A 25,685-nucleotide genomic window follows, 5' to 3' on the forward strand; every position below is an offset into this window, starting at 1 on the left:
ATCTTTGTGGCTAACTTGGTGCATGGCCTTGACCCAGTTGCTTCTCTGCTTTGATTCTCAGTTTCTATCTCTGAAAAATAAAGGGTTTGATTTAAATAGTTTGTAAGGTCCCCTCCAGCCATTCCTGATATATCTGAAGGTTGTTGTGAGACTGCCCTATTCTCAGCTTCTTAATTCACTCTCATCTCCCAGAGGCCTGCTCTTCAGACTGCCATAGCAAGGACCCATATTTCTGCCACATACTCTCAGAGACTTTAATCCAGGGACTAGGACATCCAGGATTTAGGGAAGCCTGGCATACTCAGTCTGTACAATGCCTCATGTACAACAGGAAAATTAGCAGGCATTTCTCACCTATAGAGTTTGTTTCAAAAGTCAGAGTCATGATACAGAAAAGATTCACATTAGCATTATAGACAGTAAACTCCACAAATACTGCTCTAGTGAAGGTGTCCAGCCAGGTGTTGTTGAAGAGATACTCCAAAATGCTGCCAAGAGACAAGAACATAAAAATCACTGAATTTAGAACTGGGATGAATGCTTAAGGCTATCTAGTGCAGACCTCTCATTCTACAAAAGAGGGAACTGAAGCCCAGAGAGGGTAAATGACTTTCCCAGAGACCGACGGATATCATGTAGAAAATTCAAGAGGAAGTCCCAGATTCTTGGATGCTAAGCCCAATATTCTTTCCACCATTCCACACTGATACTCATGTGTGGGTTAGTCAGCTCAGTTGTTGGCCACTAAGGGTGTAACTTCCAAAGTTAGCTCATGGAGGGGATTCCAAGTCCTAGTAGTTGGTCCCTTGTCTCCCACTTACAAGTCCATTTTCCAGACTAGGTAAGTATTAGGAGCTCCTTTCTAGAAGCTTTTTAGAAGTGCTCCAGCCCAGTCCACCCTTTACCTCAGCCATGTGGTCCCATCTAAAGAGTCCAGGTTCATCTTGCTGCCATAGTTTCTTTTCTTAGCTAGTCCCATCAAAGAGTTCTAGGCCTATGTTAAACATCTCTATCAGCAAAGTGCTAGGTGTTAGTTTTGCTAAACTGTTTTTCTAACTTTATGTTTAAATCTTTGTTATAAGGAATAAGCAGGGAAAGGGAGAGGAACAGATTTAGAAACAAAGGTGTAATATAAAAAAAATATTGATTAAAAGTTTAAAAAAACATCATATATAGCCTATGTAAGCATCCAGTTTAGTAGATTCTATTAGTGGTTGCCCTTTGACTTCTAAGGATATTGTCCTAGATGGTGGCACTGATTGTGTGGGTCTTTGAACTGTACAGATGATTTCTACAATTTGTGTTACAGTATATTTGGTAATGAAAACCACCAGGGTGACTGCCAAGAGGTGCCATAAACTGCTCCAATCTTTACATGTTCACCTTTCCACTCTTAAGAGTCAGATGGGTCCTATTCCTAGGGAGTCAGGTTCTGGATGTAGGAAAGCTGGAGTATAGATAAATTATATTAGGCTCCAGGATCAAATTCCAGAAAGAGTCTGAACCAACCTGCTTTCTTTTTCAAGTCTTCATCCCAGGCCAGAGTTGGAAGGGGCCTCCCAGAATCAAAAGATTATAAGACGTAGAGCTAGAAAGGATCTTAGAGTCTGTCTGTCCTTTATTGAAACCTATTATGTGTTAGACACTATACTTAGGGTTAGGGATACAAAGAAAAGCTCCCTGCCCTGAGGAGATCACAATATGATGAACATTTTATAGAACATATCAATTTATAAATGTTAAAATGGGCCTGGGATTTCCCTATGATCAAACAAGTGGTAAGAAGGAGTACCAGAAAGTGAACTTAATCTTTTGAGTCCAAATCAAATTCTTTTCCTGGGAGACCACAATGCCAAGTGTATGTCCAATACCAATAGTCTCCTCAATACAGCCTGGACATTTACCAAGAGGCCTTAAGCTAGTTGTGTATTAGACGTCAGATTTTATGTCTTGCATCTTCTGTTTTAATAGAAAGCAACAGATTGGGCAGAGACAATAGAAGTCTTGACATGGGTCCTTTTTCTTTTCTGCATACTTGGATTGAGTTTTGCCATTAAACTAATCTAAAAGGCATCAAAGTGCCAATATTATGCCAAAGGGATACAAGACTGTGCTTGAGCATGACAGTGGAATGCAATGGAGAAAAGAGCATGACTCAGAAGACCTGAGTTCTAGGCTCAGTTTTGCCACTAACCAGCTATATGACTATAAGTAAGTCCGTGGCTCTCTCTGGATTTCAGTTTCCCCCTTTGGAAAATAAAGGTATTGGATGAGAATGTCTTTGGGAGTTCTTTTAGCTGTAAAAACGTTGTAAATTTACCTTGATGCGTTCTTTGGATCTGTTCCCAAATGTACTACGTAGCCTCCTCCCCGATAGATTGTCAATTTGCCCCAGATGGGATGGCCTCGTAGCTGTGTCTGACTTTGGTACTGCCAAGCCTGGGACAGGGAGGAGCTTTCGTTGCAAGTAGAGCTATTCCAACCTTCACCGTAGTCAGACATATCTTCAGCCTCCAGGGAATATGGTGCATGACACTCCTGAAGAAAAGCCCGTAGCTCCTGAGTGACAGGACAAGAGTCATTGCGGACTCTGACTTGGCGGATCTGGGCACTGCCAACCAGTTTTGAGTTTCCATCGGTAATAAAGCCTGAACAGAAAAGTGCACTGGATGTGAGTAACTTTCACAGAGAGGTAGCGGGTCCATGACTGTATTGTCCCATCACTCCACAGACTGGATTGTCAGAGCCCAATTTGTGACAGTAACTCATTTTTCTGCCTTATTATTGGGACTAATGTCAAATCTTAATGGAACCACCACATTTAGACTCCATTTCAGAGTCCTAGATATGCTTATAAAAGGAATGGAAATGACATGGAAAAAAAAATATTAAACCAAGTATGCTCAGAAGAGTCTGTGTTGGAAGTGTCATAAATCTGAGGGTAGTAAGGGACTGATTATTCTCAAGGTTTCAGAATCAAAGGAAAATACCAAAGCTGTAGAAAAAAGACTTCGTGCTTGCCCTCAAAAGGAGACCAAAAGAAAAACCCATAATTACTGACAGTATATCTATTTTGCCATCTATTAAAAAAATTGTGAGACTAATATCAGTACTGAGGTTATCCTTGATGAAAGTATTTATCTAGGTAGAAATGGGCAGAACTTTACAAATGATATTTTAATTAGAGCACTTCTTCAATATCACAGATTAACCATTTGATTAGACAGAATTTTTAAAACCTCACCTTATGCAAGTCCTTCAAACTCTCTGAACCATAATCTCTTCATCTGTAAAGTGAAAATGTTGGACTAGAGGGACTTCAGTGAAGAAGGGAGAAAAGGACAGATAAAAACAAAGAAGGAAGAAGGTTCTCTTTACCTGAATATGAACTGTACAAGTTATGTAATAATGTGGTTTTGGCCCATACAAAAAATTCTTGGAAACTGAGCACTCCCTGTAGCCCTGTAGAGAAACTGTTCTCTAGGTGCCTGTTGAGGTAGTAGGCATTGGGATCCCTTTGTCCATAAGCAATCAGCAAAAGCATCCATAGGAACCCTATGTAAGCTAGAAAAGAAGAAATGGGTCTGTTGGAAGGCTTTGTGAGCCCTCTAGATGAACTTCTCTCATGGCCCAAGAGATGCCTGACCTCATATGAATATTTTCCTCTCAAAATATTTCCCTCCAGACTATTATACCTGTCAAAGATACCACCATTCTCTAGACTGTAAAATTTTAGCCATTAAGGTCAAGCTCAGCTGCCATCTCCTCCATGAAGCTTTTCCTCATATCCCTCCAACTCTACCCTGAAACTGAAACTTACCTCTTCCTCTTTTACATTTTGCATAGCACTTGGCTTGCTCCTTTCCTTTGTGCTCATTTCATTCTCAATATCTGTTTCTTTTCTTTTCTTTTAAATTAAACCATTTCAAAAACTAACAAAAATTAATTTTCCTCTCCCTTCTCCCTTTAAAGAAAAACAAGATTCTTGTGACAAATGAAAGTAATCAAGTACTCATTTACTTTTCTGTATTACATTTATTTGTGCACATGCCTTTTCCTCTATTAGATTACAAGTTCCTTGAGAACAGAGCTGGTGTTATATCTAGCTAAATCCACTGAACACAGGAACCTACATGAATAGAAAATAATTAATAAATATTGGTTCAATTTAATTGAATCTGTGATTCATCCCTTCCTAATCCTCCCAACAGTGACCAAATCTTATTGATTTTTCCTTCATAATGTCTCTACTATCCTTCCCCTCTTTTCCATCCCCACTCCTGGAATTCTTCTCCTGGATGGGCTTTAAGGTTGGAGGGAAGAGTTGACCCTGATTGGGGAACAAATGAAACAGGAAATGAGCTAAGTAGAGACCTTACCTAATATTTCTCGAATTAAGGCAAAAGCTTTCTGCTCTTTGAGGCGATTCTTCTTCATCTTTTTGACATCAGCATCAAGAGGTGGTTGGTAGATGCCTCTTTGACTGTCCCTACGGGCTCGGAAGAAAACATCTGAATCTGTCAATGCAAAAGACAATGGCACCCTGAGAACTTTTCTCCTGGGATCAGACATATATGACCCACAAGAATTTCTTACATCTATAAGAAAAGAGAAATGTTGGTGGGCTCCCAAACTCACATCTGCAGGTAGCAGGAAGTTGGGGTATTGAGATTGGGGTCTAGAAGAAAAGGAGTGCAAAATGACCAGGTATTTTTTTTTTATATCTGTCTCTGTGAATATAAGAGTCAGTAAGATTGTTATAGCAATCTTATGACCCTTGATGTACTCTGTGATCGTGATTTCCTTACTGTTCTTTAGGACCATCATCCTATCTCTTTACTCCTAGGCATTTCCCTTAGTTATCCTTTATCCCTTTATCTTGGCTTCCCTGACTTCCTTCAATATTCAACTATTCTAGCCTTCCACAAAGAGTCTTTCCCAGTCCTCCTTAGTCTTCCTTTTGTGCCTTCCTTTTGACATTAACCCCTATTTATCCTATATATATCTTATTTATACATTTTTATTTGTATTCTGTTTCCCCTTTAGATTAGATTCCCCATTAGAAACTTCCTTAAGAGGAGGTTTTTATTTGTTTTTGTTTTTTGCCTTTCATTTTATTCCTGGTGCTTAGTACATGGTCTGCCTGTTACATAGTAGATGCTTAATAAATGCTAGGTGGTTGATTGTTATTTTCTCATAATAATTGAGAATTAATAGCTGAGAGTGACTCTCAACTCTGTCACTACTCAAGACATAATCCCTCTGGGCCTTAGTTTCCACATCTATAAAATGAAAGTGTTGGACTAAATCTTCATGGCCCCTTCTATATCTGTATCTATAATTCTATTCTGGCCAAGCCATTTCTTATCTTTTCCTTTGATCCTATGAGGGAGACAGGACAGAATTTTTTACTTTATTGATGAGGAGCTGAAGGTCTCTGAGTTGCCCAAGACCATACAGCTATTTACTCAGGCAATGAGTCAAAAGACATTTATTATTATTTGTTGTTAATTAATTAACTAGTCAGTGGCAGCCTCACAACTTGAACTAGCATCCTTTTATTGCAAATTAATTTCTCTTTTCCCTATTCTCTGGGATGTAGTCCTATAATCATCCAAGAGTAGAAATAATGCCCTTTCTTTTCGGGTATCTCTGGCTAGACTGTTTTTAACTTTCTCTGTATCACTGAGACAGGAACCTAGAATGTGTAGAATGTAGTTAAATGCCTAATAAATATTTGCTGACAAACTTTACTAGGAAACAGTAAGTGCTTGGTAACTACTGGGTTTCTAGATAATTCTGCCTGATCCTTCCTCCTCACACCTTCTTGAGGGGGAGAGGCTTATAAATTCCAAAGAAGGATTTGTTAGCTCAGGGAGTAGGAGAATTCCATCCAGGAATAACAGGGAAGTTTCAGGAAACTGTCAGGACAGTGAAGCTAAACAATTCTTCCTTCTCCTTTGCTAAAACAATTCCACAGGAGTTTAGTGATCTTTACATCTTTAAAGTAGGAAGGATCTTTGGTAAACATTTAATCCAACAGTTTTCAAAGTGTTGTCTGAAGACTTGTATTTGTCCTGAAATCCTTTCAGCAGGCCTTTGAAGACAAAATTACTTTTATAATAATACTGAGACATTATTGGCCTCTTAAAACATGTCTCCTTTGTTCAGCTACATATTTGTGTGAGACTAGATTTCCTTTATACACAACTAAAACAATTTATCTCAAGAGATTGAATACAGAAGCACTGTTCTCAATTCCCTGCAAAAGCAGAAATGAGAATCCAACTATTTTCTAATAAGCCAGACCTTAAAGAGATTTATGAAATTATAACAATGCTACTCTTCTCACTAATATATTTCAATAATATTTTATGTTAAAATGCAATGAATTTGCTGTTATTTTTAAATGAATTGAATACATATTTTGAGATTTATTACTTTTTATTTTTAATGTGAATATCAATAGATATGAGAATCATAAACAAAAGCTTTTTGGTCTTCAAAAATTCTTAAGAACACAAGGGCAGCTAGATGGTACAGTGGATAGAGCACTGGCCCTGAAGTCAGGAGGACCTCAGTTCAAATCAGACCTCAGACACTTGAGGCAAGTCACTTAATCCCAATTACCTTGCAGAAAAAGGGGAAGAAAAAAAGAATGTAAAGAGACCAAAAATAGTTTGAGAACCACTGAAGGTGGGCCACCTTCCCTAGTATATTTAAGGATTTTCTTTATATCTGAAACCTGAAAAATGTGATTAAAAACTGTTGACTAACTGAATAGCTAAACTATATATGTTATTGCTTAACTTAATTAAATCCAACTCCCTCATTTTACAGAAAAGGAAACTGAGGCCTAAGGAGGAGAATGTAACTTTCCCAAAGTTATCTAGCTAGTAACATATCCTTTATTTAAATGCAAGTCTTTCACTTAAAGACTTTATTGACAAACCCACTACTTTCTGAAAAAATTTTTGAACAGCTTTAATAGTTAAGAAAGGAACTAGAACTTGACTTTAACGGAAATGTTTTGCATTACTTCTCATGGTTTCTTAATTGTGAGTGGGAATAAGAGAGAATACCTAGAACTCAAAAATTTTAAAAACAAATATAAAAAGAAAATTTTGTTTTGACTGTAACTGGGGGAAAATATTCATAAATAAATAAATGTTACAAAAGAGGGGAGCTAGGTGAAATAATGGATAAAGCAGTGGGCTTAGAATTAGAAATATCCATTTTCATGAACGACCAGAAGGATAATTTGAGAGAAGCCTTGAGAGACTTACATAAACTTATGCTAAGTGAAATGAGTTGAACCAGGAGAATTATACATGGCAACAATAAGATTATACGATGATCAATTCTGAAGGACAGGGCTCTCTTCAACAATGATTCAAATCAGTTCCACTTGTTCAGTGATGAAGAGAGCCATCTACACCCAGAGAGAGGCCTGTGGGAACTGAGCATGGACCACAACATAGCATTCTCACTCTCTCTGTTGTTTGCTTGAATTTTGTTTTCTTTTGCAGTTTTTTTTCTTCCTTCTTGATACGATTTTTCTTGTGCAGCAAGATAACTGTATAAATATGTGTACTTATATTGGATTTAGCATTAAAAAAAAGACTCATTTTCATGGGTTCAAATCAAAGCCTCACAGCTGTGTGACCCTGGGCAAGTCACTTAACCCTGTTTGCCTCAGTTTCCTCATCTGTAAAATGAGCTGAAGAAGGAAAGGACAAACCACTCCAGTATTTTTGCTAAGAAAAACCAAAGAGAGTCAGACCTGACTGGAAAAAGAACTTACCAACAACATAGAGCTTAAATCTACCTCTCTACAACTCACACTTGCTGCTTCTAATTCTCTTCTCTGGAACCAAATAGAATAAGTGAGAAAAGAACTGGGTTTGAAGTCAAGAGGAACTAATTACTGTTATGATCTTGCACACATTAATAACTGTGCCTCAGTTCCCTCATCTGTAAAATGGGTTAGACTGGGTGACCTCTGAGGTTTTACGTATGTAATCTGGGTCTAACCATATAATAGCCAAGTTAACTGAAGCTCAGGTTGGCCAGAAGATGACTTTAGCTCCAGAAGTGAGGAGGCAAAATCCCTGAAAACTACAGAATAAGGGCTATAGCCAGGAGAATTTTAACTCTCCTCCCATTAAATACCTGGGCCACATAGATGTTCAGCTATAGGTGCTGTATAGTCTTCCTCTTGATCGACTTTTTTCAAGACTAGGGCAAAAAAGGCAGCAAATCCCAGTACCTGAAATTCAATTTGATTCAGTAAGAATTAATTTAAAAATCTGTATATCATGTACTAACTGCTAGGTGCTAGGGATAAAAAGGCAAAAACAAAACTATCTGCCCTTGAGGATACTCAACTTAGGACCATCGCCTATGAACACTAAGACTCACAGGGCGATTTTGCCTACTTTGGCCCAGTCACTGACTTTAGATCTCATCTTCTCCTGTCCAGTGTCCCTGATATGAAGGAGGTAACTACTGGGCACCACCGTGGGCAATCTTTATATTCTCTTCATGTGAACTGGAGTATAATAACTTAACTATTTTATCCTGCATTTCTTAAAATGACTTCTTTTGTTCCTTCAAGGCCCAGATCAGAAGCTACCTTCTCCATGAAGGAGAGTACTAATGCTCACAGATGAAAATGACCTCTCTTTCCTCAAATTTTCCTAGATGATTCTGTCTGGATTTATCCTTTGATTCTCTCACTCCTTACCTTGCAGTAAACATTTTTGTGTATGTATTATTTTCCCACAGTAGAATGTATGTAATTTGAGGGGAGAAGCTGTATGGGGCTTTTTTCATTATTTTATCTTTAGGATCTTGGACAAAGTAGAGCTTAAAAATACCTACTAATTGATTGATGTTTATTAAATTGGTTGAAATACACTAAAGCGAACAAAGTAGAAAATACTCCACTTGCAGATAAGAGGCAATGATGTGTTAAACTTGGCCCCTTAAGATTGCTTAGATGCATAAAGAATCACCAGCTACAATCTTTTTGGTAACCTGGAGTACCACCAGGTCTTAGTATCTGTTTTACCACTGAGTCCTAAGATCCACTAAGCCCTATTGCCATCTGATCTGTTGGGGTACTCTAAGGACTCTTGGATCTTGCTCTCCCTTCCTACATCTGAACCCTCCTATATGTTTTGTCTCTCTAATTAGAATGTGAGCTCCTTGAAAGCAAGGACTCTCCTACTTATCTCTTTGTAATCCAAGAGTTTATTAGTAGGTGTTCAATGTTTTTTAAAATTGAATTTTCATTCATTCATTGACTCAGGGAGAAATGATCATGAGAGAGTGCTCAAAAAAGGTGGCTTTGAAACATTTCAGTGATGCTGCATATATGGTGTCTGTCTTCTTAGGAAATGTGTTGACCCCATATGGCAACTGACTTAACTCAAACCCATTCAAGTAAGTGACAAGAAGCAAGCTAAATGACTATAGAGAACATTACCTTCAGGGGCTGGGTTATAAAAACGCTTTCCACAAATGAGACTGCCATGGAAAGAAGCCATTTGATGGAGTTGTCTTTCCCATAGTGCAGCCCATACAGCATGGTGAAGAAGGCTGCAACACTACTAGTACTCACAACAAGCAGCCAGCCAATAAGGACAAACCACCAGGGTAATCTTGGGCTAGCAGAGACTGTGGACTGGATTCTAAGAAGGAGAAAGAAGGAGAGGAAAAGTGAAAGTACACCGATGAAGGAGGGAACAACATAATTTAACTCTCTGGGGGAAACTATTTTGTTCTTAGAGATAGTAATAAGCCCTCTATTAGTTGGATAAGACAATTTCTGGGAATTTTTAAACTCAGGGTAATATCTTCATCTTAAAAGACCCTTGGCCTAAAAGTGAATTTGGTTTCCATAATGAATGAGAATTCTTTTTAATCTGTTTCCAGGTTCTCTCTCCCTGTAGAGTTGAGGTGAACATTTTCCATTCTATCACCACTCTTCCAAAAAGCCCTATAATATCCAGACCAAACCTTTAGATTTGAAATATCTAAAAGAAGGCTTAGATAATCTGGGAAATTAAGGATGGCCTTCTTTCCTGGAAAAGAGACTAAAGGAATTGGTTTACTGGTTCTTTTCTCAGGCTGCCTCTCTGGATGTTGTTGTCAGTGAGATGTAGAAGTCTTACTGAGAGACAAAGAAGTCACACTTTTTTTCTGGAATCTACCTTTCAGGAGGGTTAAAAGGGGAGGATGGGAAAAAAGTAGGAGTGAATCTGGGTAAATGTAATGAACTTTGTCTAGTAGATTCAATGTGAGATTTTTGACTTGAGAGATATAGAATTTAAGAAACCTTCTTCTCAGGAGGACTAAGAGGGTAGCACTGGCAAAGATGTAAGGGGTGAATATGAGGAAATGTGACCAGGAATACTTCTGAAAAGTCCTCCCTGTGTGTAGTAGGTAACAGCTGCCCCAGGCTAGGTCAGATAAGAGATAGATTTCATGCTGTCTCCTAGGGCAGAATCACCTTGACACAGGGTTACCTTGTGCTGGCTGGTTCTTGGGAACTATCCTGGTTTCCTAGAAGGCTTTTCAGGGTTTGGACCTGCACCATTGCCTGTGCATGACTCTTAGGATCCTGGAAATCATGAGGCTCCAGAAATTCGAGTTCTTTCTCTACATGTTGAAGATGCATAAAGAGATAATGACTGTAGCCACTGCTCTGGAGCCAACTCTTCATCTCCTTCTTGATTCTGGGAATTCTAGTTTGCTCTGGGTAACAAAGAGAAATAACATGCCAGTAGGTGAACAGACAATTTGGGCTAAAACTGGCATAAAAAAAGAAACTGTTCTTATTGTCCCCTAATTTGCCAAACTTTCTGCTGCATCAAGGATTAATTCTAAATATAGGAAACCATGGGTACAACAGCTCCTTTGGCTTCAGGACTGGAATGATGATAATAATCAGAGCTTTCTATAGTATGATTGGGGCACATTGGCAGGGTTGGCTGGATGGGTAAGACCAATTTGTAGTGTAAGGAGGAGGGGCTAGAAACAATCTAAGGATCAGCCTAACAAACTGTATAATTCTTTCTAAATTTATGATCTTATGACTTTTATGAGGCTGATTCCTTTCTCAAAAAAAAACAAAACAAACCCCCAAACCTGAAAGGGTAGTAATACATCATTTTCATATATTATGATAAGGAATAAACCTCTGATTTAGTTGATATTCTAGATGAGGATATTCTCTTTACCAATTCAGATTGGCATCTTTTCTGTAGGGTAAAACATCACCAGATAATAATAGAGATTGGGGGTGGGGAAAAGATATTGCAGAACCAGAATTTACATGTTCAAAGTCCAGAAATATGGGTCAGCAAAGTAGGAGCCATCACTATCCAAAGGTTGAAACAGTTAAGCATAAAATGAGTTCAGGCAAGAATCTATTCAAATAAGTTTGAGTTAATATAGAATGGATTTCCCAATTTAATTACTTTGGCATAAGGATTGGGTTTCTCTGATTTTGAGGTCTAGAATTAGGGTTAAACTTACCCCCTTGATATTCTATATAGAAGCTTTAGTGGTGGATAGCTCTCTAACAAGATTGGTTTTTTAATGGATATTGGTGAGCTGGGAGGGGCTGGGTAGAGGACTGAGGGCAATTGTGGTGTAGAAACACAGGAGAGGTGTGAGGAAGGAGTGGCTCCTTTTTTGACAATTAAGCAGACTGGAAGCTGGGTTTTTTGTTTACTTCTTGACTGCCATTATGTGAAAGTTCAGGGGCCAGAAGCATCTCTTTGAAGTTTTCTAAAGCTGCATTCTTGATGCTCTTATTTTCATAGATTTAAAGCTGGAATTTGAAATTAGAAGACTAGTTTGAATTCTAATTCTGTTATATCATAGGATCAGAGGCAGCACCAGAAGGAACTCTGGAGGTCATCTTGTCAAGTCTAATTAACTTACTAATGAAGAAACTAAAGTCAGAAGTTAAGAGGTTAAGAACATACCTGTGTGTTGGAGCTATTGAGTTTTTATAGACTCTAGATGCCAGCACTCTGTCAACTACAGCATACTGCCTTCGGCAAGTCCTTTAGCCTAACAAACTGTATAATTCTTTCTAAATTTATGATCCTATGACTTTTATAAGGCTGATTCCTTTCTCAAAAAAACCCCAAAAAACCAAAAAAAACCAAAAAACAACCTAAAACCTAAAAGGGTAGTAATATATCATTTTCATATATTATGATAAGGAATAGACCTCTGATTTAGTTGATATTCTAGATGAGGATATTCTCTTTACCAATTCAGGTTGGCATCTTTTCTGTAGTTTACAGTCTTAAAGAATTACCTAGAGTAAATAAGAAATTAAGTGACTTACTGAAAAAGGTCATTATGTGTCAGAGGAAGGACTTGAACCCAGATCTTCTTGGTTCCAAAATCATCCACTATATCACATTGTTTTTCATACATCTGTAATATGTCTAAATCTATAATTATATCTATATGATACACATATATGTATGAAAGACCTTGGAAAAAATTCATGTGTACCAATTTCATAATTTTCAAAGTCTTTTTATATTTATATGTCACATTAAATGTAAGAATCAGCATTCAAAATAAAATCTTGACAGAGTAGGATAAAGAACCAAATTTGTTAAGATAGATTTAGTAGGGATAAATGTAAAGTTTTATACTTGGATTTTTAAAAAGTTAACTTCATAAATATAAGAAGGGGAAGAAAATAGTTCATATAAGGAAGATCTGGGGGTCTTAGTGAACTATAAGCTCAATATGTCAACAATATGAAATAGCAATGTATAAAATTAACGACTATGGGCTACATTCAGAGAAACAAATCTTCCTTGTTCAAACCATGCCTGAAATACCATATTCATTCCTAAGCCCTGCATTTTAGGAAGGATGTTGATAAATTGGAGGGTACAGAAGAGGGCAACCAGGGTGGTATTAAAGTTCAAGTTTAAGTTCTATGGGGATAGGCTAGAACTAAGCATGGAGGAGACATTAATGATGTGATAACTGTCTTCAGATATTTGAAGAACAGTTATATGGAAGAGGGAATAGATTTCTCTTTGGCTTGAAAGAACAGAATAAGGACCAATGATTGGATGACACAAAGAGGAAAATTTGTGGTTGCCTTAAGGAAAAACTTTCTAGCCATTACAATGATGGAGAAGCAGAAAGATCAGTTTTTGGAAGTAGTGAATTTCCCTTCATGCAGGTCTTTAGGCCAGAGCTGGAGGATCACATTTAAGATATTTTGTAGTAGGATTGTTTTTTAAGGTACAGGTCATGTTAAATGTTTTTTCTTTTTTGAAATTCTGGTATTTCTTCACTCTACCCCTGTGAGATGAATAGGGATAACCTCCATTTTACAACAGAAAAAATAGTCTTATTCAATATTACATGGTGAGTAAATGGTACCCTTCAAAAGGAGTCCCACAAATGCAATGAAGATGAAGACATCATTGTTTAAAATTTATCTCAGGAACACATAGGCTCTTCTGGGAACCTAGAAAATACAAAGCCCTTTAAAGTTGGATCTTGGGGCAGTCCTATAATGCAGTAGATAGAGCACTAGTCTTTGTGTCAGGAGGACCTGAGTTCAAATTTGACCTCAGGCACTTGACACTTATTAGCAGTGTGACCCTGGACAAGTCCTTAACTCCAATTACCTTGTAAAAAAAAGAAAAAGAAAAGAAAGGGGAAAAAAAGTTGATCCTCTAAGTCTATTGTTTGGAATGTATATATTTTCTCATGGAATATTATTGCATGGGAAAAGATTTTCAGGAGTGGCAAAAAAATTTTCAGGCTAGCCCCCCAAATCTTTGTGGTTCATATTATCACATACATAGATATAGCCATACAGAACTTCAATATTAGAAGCAAGTGGCAAAAACTTGGCATAATGAAGTACTTGTTGAAGGTGTGGCTTCTCATAGGATCATTACAGATAAGGGCTCTCCCTTTGCCATGGTCTCAAAGATCATTGGTGAGGTTCTGGAAACATTTAAAGTCTTATAATTTTGTCCCTCTTCTATTTTGGAGATACCATCTGCTGCTTTAATTGAGGCAAGGGAGAAAAGTGATATCCTTATGTTCTGCCCATGCTGCCCCCTTATATAAATTAAAAATGCACCAAATACAAGGCCAACTTTGCACTGTCAGCCAGTCTCATTCTTCTGCAGAACTCCCTTGAAGTCCTTTAGCAGTTATAATGGACTCGGCCCTTAAGTCATTACTTGGCAGGTCCTTGAGTAAACTGTTTTTCTCAAGCTTCCTTTTAGAAACAATAGTTTCTTTTCTTCTAGATTGTCCTTTGCTTCTCTGTGATTGCATTTCCAATCAGTTATTCTTTCTTTTCTTTTGTTTCTTTGGTGAAACTTACCACCATGAATTCAAATTTTCAATTCTATCAGTTATTTTGGTTGTGCAATTGTATTCAGAATTCTCATTTCTTTTTTAAGAAGGAAAGGGACAGAGACTGCATAAAGTGAGATTTTGGCAGTAAAAAACTTGATTTTTTTCTCTGTAAGCAATAAGTGGGATTTAGTCTCTGGAGGTATATATAGTCTCTTGGAAATTCATAGGTTCCTCTATCTCATCAAGCATTGATTCATTTTCTTTTGTCTTGAAATATTTATCCATATATGTTTGAGCTCTTTTAGCTGATTTGGAGGCCATATTCCCTTCTGTAATGGATATCTTCCTGTTAATTTATCTGCTTATGTTCAAGAGCTTTGATTTTCTTCCTTCTGTTATCTTTGACAATTTCAGTCTTTTTTCCTTATTTCTCCCTAATGCTCACTTTCTGACTCCTCCTCAGGGCTGAACCTCAAAACTGGCTCAACTTTCTCCTATCCTGGGCAATTCATTATTTTAGAAGACTCATATTTTTTGCAAAAAAAAAAAAATGACTTGGGGTAGGGAAAGAAGGATCAGAATTATCAGTTGGATGCTGGGTTCTTTGCCTCAGGTTTAATAGAATGCTACACAGCCATACAGATATTGCCGGCCTTGTTTCTTTTATTGTTCAGTTCTCTGAGCTCTTTTGAAGTAAGATTACTATCACACTGCTGTCCTAGTCATAGCAAGCTTCTGATCCTTGGTTTTCCAAGGCACTAGGAAATGTAGAGTTGATTTTTGTTGAAAGTGAGTTTGCTTAAGAGATAGGGGGAGTCCTGAGTGATTAAGTTAGGGATTTGTCTTCTTTGCTATTGGTTCGTTATGGTTTTTTTATCTCATTTGGATTCTTGGTACTTTATATCTTAGAGAAAGCTGAAAGTAGTTTATCACTTCTACATAAAGCCAAGAGGGGACTGTATGAGGGCAGTGATAATTACTAAGCCTATGTGACTGACAGAGGAATAAGCGATGAGTGATTTAAGGTCTGTTTGTCATAGGCAAATAGAGCTTGTTATGATTATGCCTCAAAGTGATAGGATTATGAATGGGTAACATAAAGTTATTGTCACTGGTTCAGTAAAAGCCGTGATTCCTATTTTGCAGAGGTTTGAGAGGTCAGAGAAAATGTCTTCCTTCTTGGTAGTCACATGACCAAAACCATAATTTGGAGTTCAAACTTTTCACAACAGGTAGGAAGAAGAGCTCTTGCTATACTGCTAAGGAGATGGAGCACCAACCAAGGCAAAAGAGGAGACCATTTGTTTTTATGGGTCATATCATGTAGAGTGTTTATATCTGGAGGACTGCTAATATACTGAGTTATATGAAAAAGGTAGAATATAAAAACTGGTGTGTTTATATGACAGTTTTAAGAGGACTGAATTTGGACTTAGAAATCCTAAGCAAATCCCACCTCTGTTACTATTTATGTGACTTTGGGCAAGCAATCTAGAAAATGAATTAGATGACATCTAAGATCTCTTTCTAGTACTAGTCCTATGACCTATACAATATCCTTTCATTTCTTTCTGGAATTTGCTAATAAGCTTAGATAACTCTTTCTGGCCTAAAAGGTGACCATAGTTTCCCATCTTCATGACCAGAATTAGAATCATTCCAAATAGTTCCTTTGGACTTATCCCCAGTGAATCACTGATTACATTTTCAAATTTGCTCTGTGGACATTTGTTATTTGCACCAGGCTATCAGATCTGGGTGACAAGTGGTGCCTTGGACAGCCTTGTGCTGTGTCCTCTGTCCAGAAGATTGACCTTTGTTGGAAGAGAAGCAAATGCAGAAGAGGTAAAGGGAGTTCAAACCTATCACTATGTAGGACAGGTTAGCATACCCCAAATCCCAAGGAAAGAAATAAGTTCTGTTGAAGCCTCAAATACATTCCATAAACACCAACCATTTACTGAATGAAATGAAACCATTTACAGAAGTTCTAATCTCAGCATTCAAAGCTACTACATTTTGGCTCTAACCTATCTTTTCTTCATAATTTCGCTCTACTCCCTTTATGTCTAATGATATAGGGCAAAGCCCCCTTAGGCCTTTATTGGCTGTTACGATATTACAAAAGGTCAAGGATATGGATAAGCAAGTAGCAACTACTTTGGCCTTGCCCCCTGGGCTTGGCTTGTCCCTTGGCCTTTTTCCTACCTACTCATCTACTTGGAAGAGCAAAAAATACTTGAATTAAAAATAGGAAACCATGGACTGCAAAACAATTTAGTGGTAATTAGGTAAATTAGCATCACCTAGTCTTTAGAGATCAACATTGGGAGCAATATGGAACATTTAACATGAACTGAAGGGAGAAAGATCAAGCCCCTAGACTAGTAACAGAAATCCAAAGAAAACACTAAGTTTCAGGGCAGCTGGGAAGATCCAGTAATTTGTTTTTAAAAAGTTGGTATATGAGGTATGAGGTATATGAGGTATATAAGGCTGAGCATATGCTGCTGAGAAAATGAGAAGTCTTATTTCAAAATGCTTGAGAAGCAATCAATCAATGAAACAGAAGAACCCAAGGTTTTTTGCTAATTGCAAGCAAGAATTTTTTCTTTTTTCAAATGATCCAGGAAAAAAAAAATATGGACTTTAAACTAAGAAATCTTAGTAATTAATTTTTTCCCAGGGTAAAATTGATATAGCTAAGATGTCAATTGAACCAGAAACTAAAGGCTTCAGAGACTATAGGGTATCCTACAGAGCCTATGCTATAGTTGAGTAGTGTGCAACAGAGATTATGGATCCAGAAGAGCGATGTCTGTGACTACATATCTGTCTGAGCAGTATCTATCAAAGACTCTAAGTTTAGAAAGATTAGTGTGATGACATCACTATAAGATATCAATGGTCCAACAGCACTGGGGGTGTGAGTGGCTGTATATATACCCTATATGAATGCTTTTCTATATTTATGGCCTTCTATACATGTTCTCTACATATGGGTCCTTCCATGCATATTCTACTCATTTTTCCTTTTATTTCTCTATTTGTTGGAGAATACATCCTAGGGGTAGCATGGAAGTGTTTTGTTGCTATTTTTCTTGTTATACAATTTCATTATGTGATTTCACTTTGGACTAATTGTATGCTCTGGCTATTAAAGGCAAATAAATTAGTGAGGTCTTGTGAGCTATAATTTTAGGGGATGTGGACCCATTGAGTACCCTGAGCATGAGATATTTCCTTACAGGGGACATAACTTTTAAGTTGTAATGTTCTCCCAGAAGCTGTATATATTTGTATTCTACATTCTGGCCAATTTGTTCTCTGAGTTCATTCTGCCTTCTTCTTCCTTCTTGTCTTTGTTCACATTACCATCAGATCATAGGATTTAGAGTTGAAAAGGTCCTAAGAAATCAAATTGTACAACCTTCTCATTTTATAGCTGAGTATACTGAGGTATATAGAAATGTCACTCAAATGGCATTTATCCTCCATGAAGCTTTCTTTTCCTACTTCCTCAGCTGAAAGTGATCCCTCCCTCCTTGACATCTCAAAGCATATGGGCTGTGTCTAGCTTTTATATCCTAGTAATTTATGTACTCATTCATTCTCTATTATATGGTAATCTCAAGAGCAGAGTCTGGGTCCTACTTATCTTTGTAGTTCAGTGCCCAGCATAATACCTTGCAAATGATAGCTATTTAATAAATATTTGTTGAATCTGAATGTTATCTATGGACAATGGAAACAATATGTATAGCACAGAGAATAGAGAAGTATGCATGCACACAGAGACAACCTGATTTCTTAAAAAAAAAATCTAGGTTCTATTCCCACTTATTCACACTTGCCCTCAAGCAAGTTACTTCTATTCTTGGGCCTCAGTCTCCTCATTTATAGAATGGGTCCTTGCCCTGTGACTTTTTCAAGGATAGTATGAAGATCAAATGACGTAATGAATAGGAAAATTTTGTGGAAATTGGCAAGTACAATGTGAAAGAAAGGGAACATTACCTTCATTAAGAATTATTAATAAAGACTTATCAATTGAATCATCATTTATTAAGTATCTAATAAGTGCAGTGTTGTGTAGTGGATGGTGGGGATATAAAGACAGAACTGATTCAGCTTTTATTCTTAAAAAACTGGATATCTAGGAAATCTTATAAAAAGATGTGATCATTATATACGTGGAATTTGTTAAAACAAAAACTTAAAAGTCTATTCAACCTACATCTCAGAATTAATGATAAAAAATGCAAGAACTTAATTGTGTTGAAGAAAATATAGACTCCTTGTTGATCGTGTATCTTGTAAGTAGTAAAAAATATTGTATAAAAATGTTGGGTCAATATCGAGTATTGACTCTTTTTTCATGTGTAGAATAACAACTCTTTCTAAAGACATCTGAACTTTGGTCTTCTTTTAAACCATGATTCAGGGTACATTCTAGTCAAAAATTACAGAATTTCAGAGAGTGAAGGGACCTCAGAAGCCATTTTGTTCAACTCAAACAAGACATACTTTTCACTTTGTCTGGCAAGTAGTCATTCAGCCTCTGCCTGAAGACCTTTCAGGAGAGAGAAAGTGCCACGTGACTTTGGGCTCTGACTGTGAAGACATCAAGCCCAAGATGGCCTCTATGCAATTTCTAGCTATTCTGTTCCTAGTTTTGCCCATTGGGATCAAGCAGAATAAGTACTCCCTTCTCCTCATGTTTGCTTTTCAGATACTTGCACATAGCTCTCATGTTCTCCCTGACTAAACATATATGTTTTTCAAACTCTTAAGACATGGACTTAAGAACCATCCCAGTTACCTTCCTTAGGACATTCCAGTTTATCAATTCTTTCATAAACTCTGGTTTCCAGAATAAAAAAAAAATACTCCATATGTGTTCTGACAAGAATTCAAAAGGGCTATTACTAACCTATTCCTATTCCCAGAAGTTATGCCTTTCTTATTATAGATTAAAATTGTTTTGGGATTTTTGGCCAGCCATGCTATAGATGAGATTCATGGTGAACTTAAAGTTCACTAAACCCTTCAGATCTTTTTCAGAGTTGTTGTCTAACCATGCCTCCCCAATTTTTTACTTAAAAAGTTAGTTTTCTTTCAATTCAATCTTAAAAGTTATATTTACCCCTATTTAAATTTCTCTTAATAGATTCAGCTAAGTCTTACAAATTGTTAAGATTTCTTTTGGATCCAAATTGTATCCTCCACTGTGTTAGCTTTTTTCCCCAAGTTTGTGTCATGCGAAAATTTGATAAACATGTGAACTTCATTTTTAAGTTATTGATGAAAATTGTTATTTAGCACAGAGCCAATAAAATCCCTATTATACTCTGATGGAGGCCTCCTACTAGATTGATATTGAATCATTAACAACCACTCTTTGAGTAAAAAGATAAACTTCCTATACTAAAGATTCTAGCCTCAATGTGACGGGAAATATGGAGTTTTTGAGAGCTTTTGAGCAAGAGAGTGGCACAATGTTATGGGAGCCTCCTGCCAGTGACTACTGGCAATCTAATTCTGACCAGTAGAATAGATCCCTTCATGTGAGAAGATGATAACGATACAAAGAGACTGAGAGGCAGTCACATTCTCTGACCTCTTTCCTCTTCCCTCTGCCTCCAATTTATTTCAGCAACATCTGTGTCAATAATGGCTGATTTGCAATTCCTTCAGGGTTGTTATGATTCATAACTGTGGGAGCTTTCAGATAATTGACCCACCCCTTAAATGGTACAGTCCCCTTTAACCTTTTACAGGCTTTCTGCTTGGTTCTTAATAGCACAACACAAGTGATGATGCTATAAGGGATATTTAAGGCTCAACAGCCTTTTGCAAGATAAAATGGACAAGGAAAGCCTAAGTGTAGGTGGGCCAACTTGGAAACTGCTATGGTAATATTGGTATAAAAGCCCGGACTTCCTGGTCCTGAAAGCATTAGGAATAGAAAAGAGAAGACAAATATAAGACACATTTGGCAGGAAAAAAAATCAGAGTTGATTTGATGACTGACTTATTATGGAGAAGGAAGAGAGGAGTGAAATGACTAATTCTTTGAGTCTGGATGGTGAGAGTGATGCTGCTATCAACAGAAAGCCTGTATAAGAAATCTGAGGGGAAACATTGATTTAGTGGGACAAATGAGGTCTGTTTTGGATTTGTTGAGTTTGAGAAGCTCATTAAACACACAAGTAGAGATATCTAGTATACAACTATTGGGTATGAAACTCGAGCTTGGGAGAGTAGACATACTAGAAAGCATAGAGCATGAAGACTCTGGAATCAAGGTAAAGGAGGTAGCTTTGGCAAAGACAAAGGATAGTTTTTCTTTTGATGTGGAAAGAAAACTGCAGGAAGTGGATGCAACATAGAAGAAAGCAGTGAATATGATGAATGTGTGGCTTAAGAAGGTGTGGGTGGGGTTTGGTAGGGAAGAAAAATGAGGGCATTGAAGGCCTCAATCCACTCAATAAATTGTAATATGAGGCCATCTTAAGAAAAGAAGAGACAGAAGATTGGGCTTGAGGCCTTGAAGACTATCAGCATGTCTGGACTGGGCCACTGCTCAGCAACTGAAAGCGAAGCAACAAGAGATGCTTCTGCTTTTTTCCACAAAGAACAAAAATTTAGAGATCACATCTAATAGCTGGTCACAGTGACAACTTACCTTTTAAGTTGAAAGTCGTAAGGGTGAAGATGGAAACATCCTTTTTCCTCCTACCCTCCTCATTAAAATCTTGCCCAGCTTTGTTATGCGGGCAAATGATTTCTTCCATTAAAGCCAATAGTTTATTGATATCCATTGATTTCCCCAGATCTGAGCCAAGAGCAGGTGATGAAATCTTCAGAGTTTTAAGCAATGAGTTGACAATTCTCCAAATATCCTGAAAGTTGAAAAAACAAAAACATTGCTCTCTTACAGGGACCTGAGGTCAGTCCTATATGGTCTCATGCCCTTGTAGTAACAGAAGGGGTGACGACAGAGCTAACATTTATATAGCACTTATTATGTGCCAGGCACCACGCTAAGTGCTTTTGATTATTATTTCATTTGGTTCTTACAACCACTCTGGGAGGTAGGTGCTATTATCATTTTACAGATGAGGAAATGGAAACAAACAGATTAAGTGGCTGGTCCAGTGTTGCATACTATTAGATGTCTAAAATCAGACTTGAATGCAGGCTTTCCTGACTTTATATTCAGTCCTCTATCCACTGTATCACACTGGAAACACTGGACATATTATATTTAACGTAGGTGGGACAAAAAAATAGATTTCACTCTCAATTATTACCATGTTTGCAAGGAGAGAGTCTAGAAAAGTATATAACTAAAAGAAAATTCTTTTTTGGGTGCTCTCTGTTTGTATCTTTACTTTCTTTTTTATTCTGGTGGATATCAGCAGCAGTTTGGTATCCGCAGGACTCCTGTAAGGTCCTGTAAGACCCCATGTCAACAGAATCAGGGGATCGATCTATAGGGCAAAAGCTGACATCAATAGCCCTAAAAATCCTTCTACCCCCTGAAGTAGCCTATAAGGAGCTTATAAAACCAAAACTAGGGTAATGTTTCTAGGATGATGTTTCTAAACTGATGCCTATATTATGGAATTGTGTCAGCAGAAGGAAGGACAAGATATGAGATTTTACCATGGCTGAATAGTTTTGCTCTGGAGAGTTTGTTTACCTGGGTCTCCTTTTGTATCCTTATGTCAGATGTACATCTGTATTAGATAGCATTTTTATAACCTTGGCCTTGGACACCTACTAGCTGTGTGACTCTGGGCAAGACACTTAATCTCTGTCTCCTTCAGTTTCATCACTGTAAAATTGGGATAATAACAGCATCTACCTTGTAAGGTTGTTGTGAGATTTGTAAAATGGTTAGCATAGAGCCTAGCACATATCAATAAATGCTTCTTCCTTTCCTTCTTCCCTTAAGAAGTGTCTGGAAGTTCTCTTGTTCTTATTCTTCTCTATAGTATATGGACTAAGATGTGAAATACCAGCCCAGAAACTGGTAATTAACAGCCTAAGATATAAGAAAAGTTGACCTTTATTGGCCAGATGTATAGCCTTTTTGTCCCATGGAACAATTCATCTTTGAAAAATTGTAGTAAAACCCAGTCAGAGGGGATCTTTTTTCTTTAATCCCAGAACATACAGAGTGGAAACGTACCTTTGTTACAGTCTCAGAGGTGAGGAAGGTTTCCTGTGAAGCCTCAGGGGAAGGAGGGGGCTGGGGAGACATAGGACCCTTCCCAATTTTCTCGTCTTTGGGTGTCCAAGGTCTTGAGTTCCGGAAGATCTGAACAATAAGTAGGTTGATGGGGAACATAAGGAGGGAGCTTTCCAAACCAATCATCACTTCCTGCCAAGTGAATTCAATTTTGCCTGAGTAGTCAAAAGAAACTCAATTAATTATTAAGCATTTATTAAGCACATAATAGGTACTGTACTAAGCACTGGGGCTACAAAGAAATGCAACAACAACAAAATAGTCTCTGGAGGGGGAAAATTTTATAGTTTCTTGAATAAAGGTCTCATCAAATATATAGAGAATTTTGTCAAATTTATAAGAATGAGTCATTCCCAGATTGATAAATGATCAAAGGATTTGAAGAGGTATTTTTTTGATGAAGAAATCAAAATCATATATACTTATATTAAAAAATGCTTTAAATCATTATTGATTAGAGAAATGCAAATTAAAGAAACTTTGAGATATTTCATACCTAGCAGATTGCCTAAAATTATAGAAGGGAAAAATGACAAATGTTGGAAAGACTATGGAAAAATTGGGGCATTAATGCACTGTTGGTGGAACTGAGAATTGATACAACCATTTTGGAGACTAATCTAGAATTTTTTTCTCAAAAAAATTTTTTTTTAAATGGCATATATCCTTTGACCCAGCAAAACCACTATTAGGTCTATTTCCCAAGGTCATCAGGAAAAAGGAAAAAAAAAAAAGGGAAAAAAAAGCCTATATGTTCTAAAATATGTAAAGTAGCTCTCTTTGTAGTGGCAAAGAAATGGAAATTGAGGGGATGCCCATCAATTGGAGAATGGTTATACAAATTGGTACATAATTGCGATAGAATATTACTGTGCTTTAAAAAGTGATGAGCTGGTTGATTTTTTCATTCATTCATTCTTTTTTTTTTTTTTTTTTTGCTGAGGCAATTGGAATTAAGTGACTTGCCCAGAGTCACACAACTAGGAAGTGTTAAGTGTCTGTGGTCAAATTTGAACTCAGGTCTTCCTAACTTCAGCACTAGTGCTCTATTCACTGTGCCACCTAGCTGCCCCTGAGCTGGTTGATTTTAGAAAAACATGGAAAGACTTGCATGAAATAAGAGTGAAATGAACAGAAACAAGAGAACACTGTATATAGTAAAAGCAGTATTGTTCAAAGAACAACTGCAAATGACTATGATTTTTAGTATTATATATTCTTATATCAACTAAGAATACAAAGAAACTATCCACCACTAGAAAAAGAAATGATAAATAGAAGTATGCTTGGTATATTGTTACATATATTTATCTGTAGCTATATACATTTGTGACAAAAGGTAGGAAGGAAGGGAGAGAAACAGTATGGAACTTAAAATGTAACTAAAATAATTTCTCTTCTCCAAGATATAACAGTCCAATGAGGAATTCATAGGTTAAAAGCAAGTCAGCCCAAGTCTAGTGTCTAAGCAATCAATAGCCTTTGCTCATCATTATTCTGTGTTCTGCTTTGGCCCCTTTACTGCAAGTATCTTCCTCTAAAAATCATCTTTGATTGTATGGAAGAGGCAGTGAAGAGAATAGCAGAGTGATTAGATGCCACTAGCAGAATGGCATGGGAAAATAGAATGACTTTATAAAAGTTATTGGCAGGAAAAGGAGTACAATCCTAGTACAGCCCAGTAAGAAGAATTAGCAGAGAATTCAGGAATTAATTATCCATCTTTTGTAAGGAGATCTGTGTAGAGGTTAATAGACTTTTATAAAGTGGAATGGATTAGCCAAATTTGAGGGGTTAGAAAAGGACATGGAAACCAAATTATTAAAAAAAAAAAAGAAAAAAAGAGGAAATTGTGAGAAATGGATGGGCATTTATTATCCACAGTTATGAAACTTACATTAAAGACATGAAACTTAAATTAGAAAATTGAAACCCACAAGGACATCTTAGAATAATCAAGGATGGAGGTTATCTTCTTCCCCTCCTCCCCCCAAGAATGTAAGCTCCTTGGGTTTGGGATTGGCTTTTGTGATCAGAGGTCACAGTGATCTGAGATTTGAAAAGAATTTTCTGTTCTTTATCTTTCGCTCTCCTCTATTACCTCCCCACTTCTAGAATGGAACCTCCTTTGTGGCAGGGACAGGGTGTATAATGAGGGGTGGAGATTCATGGGGTAATTTCTGTAACATCCAATTAATGAGGAATTAGAAGAGGGACTTGTGCTTCAGGATAGGAAATAAAATACTGCCTTTGGAGTTTCAAAGGCATGTCTACTAAAAGGCATCTCATTCTTGCAAGAATGTAAAATTAATCTTTCCTATATTCCAAAAAAATTAAAATCACCCCTTATTTATACTGAATATATTTGTATGTATATAGCTATTTTCTTGTTCTTTTCTCAATTAGAATGTAAATTCTTTGAGGGCAGAGACAATGTTTCTGCTTTTCTTTGTTATCTCCAGCGATTAGTACTGTGTCTGGCACATAGTAGGTACTTAACCAATGTTTGACAATGAGGTTAATAATGGTTAATGATGAGTAACCAGACAAAACTGACTTCAGTGTTGGCATTTTGACCATTCTCTGGCCTACAGCCATCATTCAGGCAGGAATTACCAAAATCCATTTTCTGCTCAGCTGGATCTTTGGGGATCCCCCAGAACATGATGCTGGTCAGCATAGTGCAGAGGAGCAAAGAAAAGCAACAGGACACTCTTTGAACTCTTGTAAATGAGCTTCGAGGGGAGCGGCTGAAAATTGAATACCAAATGTGTCCATCCTGGAAACCTTTAGAGGACTTCATGTAAAACAGGTGGCTGTAAGGGAGGAGTGGAAAAGAGGTTTGAGGGAAGAAGGGAAAAAATAAAAGGGAGAGGAAAGAAATGAGAATATTCAATCCTAGAAAGGAAGAAACTAGTCCAAAATTGCATAGTTAACTGTCCCCACTTCTATCTCAAGTTGCTAGTGCCTTTCCCTCTGAGATCACCTTCTAAAAACTCAAACCCAGATCTTTGGAGCTTTTTGATTTTGTGTTCTTTCCACTATATTA

The 25,685-nt window shown here is 37.2% G+C and overlaps 1 protein-coding gene across 1 annotated transcript in view; it reads right to left on the bottom strand.

Moving 5' to 3' along the window:
* The window catches only part of PKD1L2 (polycystin 1 like 2), a 143,639-nt gene that overhangs the window by 57,351 nt on the left and 60,603 nt on the right, over window positions 1–25,685 (bottom strand). The window contains exons 26-35 of the mRNA XM_031949261.1: window positions 25,253–25,452; window positions 22,577–22,791; window positions 21,065–21,281; window positions 10,533–10,761; window positions 9,491–9,695; window positions 8,173–8,269; window positions 4,380–4,517; window positions 3,379–3,564; window positions 2,321–2,648; window positions 355–488 (exon numbers count right to left, since the gene is read on the bottom strand). Coding sequence (XP_031805121.1) covers window positions 355–488; window positions 2,321–2,648; window positions 3,379–3,564; window positions 4,380–4,517; window positions 8,173–8,269; window positions 9,491–9,695; window positions 10,533–10,761; window positions 21,065–21,281; window positions 22,577–22,791; window positions 25,253–25,452 — 1,949 coding nt within the window. The remainder of the gene's footprint in view (window positions 1–354; window positions 489–2,320; window positions 2,649–3,378; window positions 3,565–4,379; window positions 4,518–8,172; window positions 8,270–9,490; window positions 9,696–10,532; window positions 10,762–21,064; window positions 21,282–22,576; window positions 22,792–25,252; window positions 25,453–25,685) is intronic.

The sequence above is a fragment of the Sarcophilus harrisii genome, chromosome 2, assembly GCF_902635505.1.
Source record: "Sarcophilus harrisii chromosome 2, mSarHar1.11, whole genome shotgun sequence".
Taxonomy (NCBI): Eukaryota; Metazoa; Chordata; class Mammalia; order Dasyuromorphia; family Dasyuridae; genus Sarcophilus; species Sarcophilus harrisii.